General features: G+C 41.0%; 1 protein-coding gene across 1 annotated transcript in view; it reads left to right on the top strand.

The window, feature by feature from the left end:
* Nucleotides 1-537: 537 nt before the first annotated feature.
* ATP6V1C2 (ATPase, H+ transporting, lysosomal 42kDa, V1 subunit C2) overlaps nucleotides 538-4,373 on the top strand; it is a 19,616-nt gene continuing 15,780 nt past the window's right edge. Inside the window, exons 1-2 of the mRNA XM_009704004.1 lie at nucleotides 538-666; nucleotides 2,235-2,302. Of these exons, the coding sequence (XP_009702306.1) occupies nucleotides 538-666; nucleotides 2,235-2,302 (197 nt within the window). The remainder of the gene's footprint in view (nucleotides 667-2,234; nucleotides 2,303-4,373) is intronic.

Raw genomic sequence — 4,373 nt, 5'->3', positions numbered from 1 at the left:
ATCCAACCTGAGAAGAAAAACACGGGGAAAAGCAATATTCCGCCTTGCCAGTAGCATCTTTTGCAGCCTGTATGGTCAGCAGAGGTCTTTTTTGCATCTTGCTTTCACTTTTGCCTACAAGTGTCCAAAAATTTGAGATAGACTATTTATCAAGCAGAAATCCTTAATTACATTTGGATGGTTTAGTGAAGTCCCCAAATTCTACAATGGAGACTGGTCTTACAGTGCAAGTCGGATGGAACAGACTGGGAGGGAAAAGGGGAGGGGGAAGGTTCGTTTCTCTGCTCAGAAACTGGATGGAACAACCCTGAGAAAGGGGGAACGGCCGCACTCTTCCCGTGACATTCTGGAGAAGGTCATGTTCCATTTCAGCCTGAGACGCAGGACTGACCCACTCTCCTGGTGTTTCAGAAAAAAAAGTCCGTTCTAACCATTTCTGTTTTTTTAGGGAAAACCACGTTTAGTGCAGTGCTCTTTTAGACACTTACCTGCTTTGTGTTTCTACAGTGACCAGGAACGAAGGGAAAATACTAGATCATGTCGGAGTTCTGGCTAATTTCCGCCCCGGGAGATAAAACAAATCTGCAGGCATGGGAGAGGATGAACGCGGTGACATCTAAATCCAACCTGTCCAGCAACAGCAAATTCCATATTCCAGACTTAAAGGTAAATGAGGAAGGGGTTTGTGTATGGGCGATACAGCAGCATTAGACAAGGCTAAAGACTTTTGGGATAAATGTGGGATTTATCTGTTGGGATAATAGGCAAAGCGTAGAAGATTGCAGTTGGGGGATGAGTTGTGTTCAGTCAACTGAAAATTGATCAGAGAGAAAAGAGGTCATTGTGCTCGAAGCTGACCTTTGCATTCGAAGGATATATGTATAAGGAGTGAAGATGAGTGAGAAGAGTTAAATAACTAATTCATTGCATTCAATGTACTGTTTGCTCTCAGTCGGGAAAGTCATGCAGCGTTGTACATCTTGGATCACTAATGCAAAGGGAGTAGCTAAGTATCTAGAACCATGCCAGTAAGACTGCTGACAGAGAAAACAGTGCTATAACACACATCGCTCCTTGGGAAATGGATGTATGTGTATATTCAGCTACGTTACCCAGCTTTGTATCATCATATAAATGGGAAGAGTATTAATCCATGATTTTTTTTAATACCTTTGCATTGTTTAATCCTTATTTTATAAGGTCTGCACCTTAGTTTTATTTCACTTGTGGCTATGAAAAACCCAAATATGCTGCATTAGAGGCAATGGAGCTACCACAGACGTAGAACTTGATTCCTTGAGGAGTTACCATCACCCATCACTTAATGAAGCTACACTTAGTGCAATCCAGGATCTGGCTTTAATCCAAAAAGATTGTTAACGGTTACAACTTGAGCTATTCCAATTACATAAGGATGCAAGTAAAAGGGGAATATGGCCTGTTCTCAAGTAATAACCTACTGAATTGTCGCACAAATGTTTCAGGCTAAGAATGTTGCTTTTTGCATGTGCACCTGAGATTGATAGGATTTTTGCCATCTGTGGGCCTTACCCAGCTGGGGTTGGTGTGAGTCTGCTAATGTTAAAGGAAATAAAGCATTTGCGTTATCTGAAGATGCAAGCAGTCCATTAATATTCTGCTAATTGTTCTATGTAAAATTTGTTTCTTCTCCTTCAGCTTGACCCTTCATAATGTTGAGCTGGCAACATTACAAGAAAAGGTTCGGCAATATATTGCAATACCATAAACATGGGACTATGACTGTGACAGTCTCATGCAAAAAGCAGATGTTGGTCTTGGAGGAAATGGCTTTGAGAGAGGCTTAGTCTTTGGTAATAACAAAGAACGCAGACAGAGACCCCCTTTTGAATAAGTGCTTCTTCCCTCGGTTCGCTCAGCACATCCAATTTGTTTGTACGTATATTGTGTGCATTTCTAGTCACTATTTTATCAGGTTAAAAACTACTCTATGCAACTTGATGATACAGGAATGAAAACAGGAAGGAAGACACTGACATGTAATCTTGAGACTACACATACTTTTTTTTTCCTAGGCTTTTTATGCCCTAGGTCTCGGGTAAAGGAATTGCTACTATTTTCCACCACGTAAACATAGTTCCACCAAGCTGTTGAATTCACAAGTGCTAAACACAAGTTGGTGTCCCTAAGACTCTGCCAACAGAAGCCTTAGACAGACTTCTACATCTTTCACCTACTTCTCATCTTTTGCACAGGTGGGGACACTGGATGCTCTTGTTGGTCTGTCAGATGACTTGGGAAAACTTGATAGCTTTGCTGAAAGGTAAAATAGATCTTATTTACTACCTACAAATGAGAAACAGACATTGTTTTTATGGGACGGTATGTCCTTGTGTTCACCTCAGTCTGACTCAGTTCAGCCTGGACTACAACTGGACTAAAGTGGACAGGCTTTGTTTAACCCTTGTGTTTATTGTCATGGAGTCATCAGAAAGAAAGGACCATTCCTTAAAATTTATCTGAATTAGGTCTGTGACAGTTTTATCTGCACAGCAATCCTTTTGAGTGGCAGTGCTAGGGAAGCTGTTTCTTGAAAGGAAACTGCTTAAAAAGGTTCTTTTTTTAAAAAAGAACATCCACCCGATCCAGAACTTAAATTAATAAGACAGTATTTAGTGAATATGAAGACCTCCCTGATCTTATTTTCCCAGAATATTTCTATTGAGCCTTCTGGCCTTTTTCAACCAGATACAGGAGTTTTAAGGAGTAAGTTCTTCTGAATGAAATCCAGAGCTCTCCCTCTTAGGCTTTTAAACTCCTTGAAAACCAGAATATTGACTCACATTGTATGAAACGTACTTATGCAAAGATTCACATGATCTCCTTGCTGATTGTTGCCCAGTTATTCTTTGTACATCCAGGTCAGTTTAGCCCGAAAGGCAAATACAGTACAGCAAGCTGAGAAAATGGTTATAAGGTATTTTATCACACAAAATAGACTTTGCTGTTGAGGCAATGAAAGTATAAGCTGCTGGGTTTTTTTGGGGGGGTTTCTTTTTGCTTTAGAAGCATACCTCACATATAGTTGCGGTCTTGGTCACAAAGGCATGCGTTAGCACTTGGGCTTTTTGCCTTTTTCCCCCAGTCAGGACTGATACGGATTTGCTTGTCTAAATATGATTGATACTTTCATAGATTTTTGTCTGGCAGTTGCAAATGCATACAGAAACACTGATATAAACTGTTTACATCTATGCTAGGCAGTGTGGGTAAAAGTAAGTCTACTGGAATACATTTCTCCATAGGTTGGTTGATTGGTTTGTTTTTTACCTTACTGGTGCTACAGCAGGGCTCTATTAGGATGATTTCACTTGGTCGCTGTGGGTTGCACATAACAGTGATCCTTTTAGAATCATAGAATATGATTCACATCTTGACTTGGAAAGGACCCATAAGGATCATCAAGTCTAACTCCCTGCTCCTCACAGAGAAACTTAATTCATCAAGAAAATGTTCTCCATTGTGACCCTGCCAAAAAAACTGCCCCAAATTCTTTGTAAACATGTTCAGGCCTCCAGTTCATACTGCAGGGATTCTTCATGAAGTAGGAATGGGGGCAAATTTGGGGAGAGACTGTGCCAATATCTGCTATCTGTTCTAATGGAAGGTGTCCCTTCCCTGAATGGAAGGTCAGGGCAGCAGGTGGGCAAGCAACTGTGTGATCTGGGTTTGAGGGCTGCCCAAAATCATGCAGAACTGATTTTCAGAAGGGCTTAACTAATTCCCAGCTTTGTGAAGAATTAGAACTTCCGAAAAGCTGACTGTAGGGTCCGTGTAAGAACGCGGAGGGTAGTGTTAAGTGAAATGTCAGTATGAGCTCCCTAGGCTCACTGGCTCCTTCCGTTACCATTGTCTAAACTTGGCAATGTGGTTCAGCTCCTTGTTCAAGCTGAATGCCACTTTACTCCACTAATTGTCCCTTTAATGCCAGTAATGACTCTTACCGTATGACATGCTATAGGCGCTGAGCAAAGGGGTCAGTGAGGCCCTTCCACCGTAACCTGCTGAGGTAAGGACTCATCCTACTTGTCTCGTTTGCCTATCGAGCTCAGTAACCAAGAAGGATCAACAAGTTTTAAAAATAAGAAAAACATGTTGAAAAATAAGAAAAATGCATTAGCATAGAGTAATAACAAAGAATAACCAACTCAAATGTGTTAGCAGATCAAGTCCCACGAGGGCATACAAAAGCATTTTGTGTTAAATAAATTCCCAGGGTTTTGGGTCTAAATTGTGATTCAAGGGTTAAAATGCCAAGCACTCGCACTATGTTGAAGTAAATGGCAGCCAGAGGGTTACAAGCCTGTTCGAATGACCTGAGCATTTACATTCCT

This window comes from Cariama cristata, unplaced genomic scaffold (assembly GCF_000690535.1).
Source record: "Cariama cristata isolate BGI_N322 unplaced genomic scaffold, ASM69053v1 scaffold20737, whole genome shotgun sequence".
NCBI lineage: Eukaryota > Metazoa > Chordata > Aves > Cariamiformes > Cariamidae > Cariama > Cariama cristata.
The sequence above is the reverse complement of the archived record's forward strand: the minus strand, read 5'-3'. Positions and strand labels throughout refer to the sequence as shown.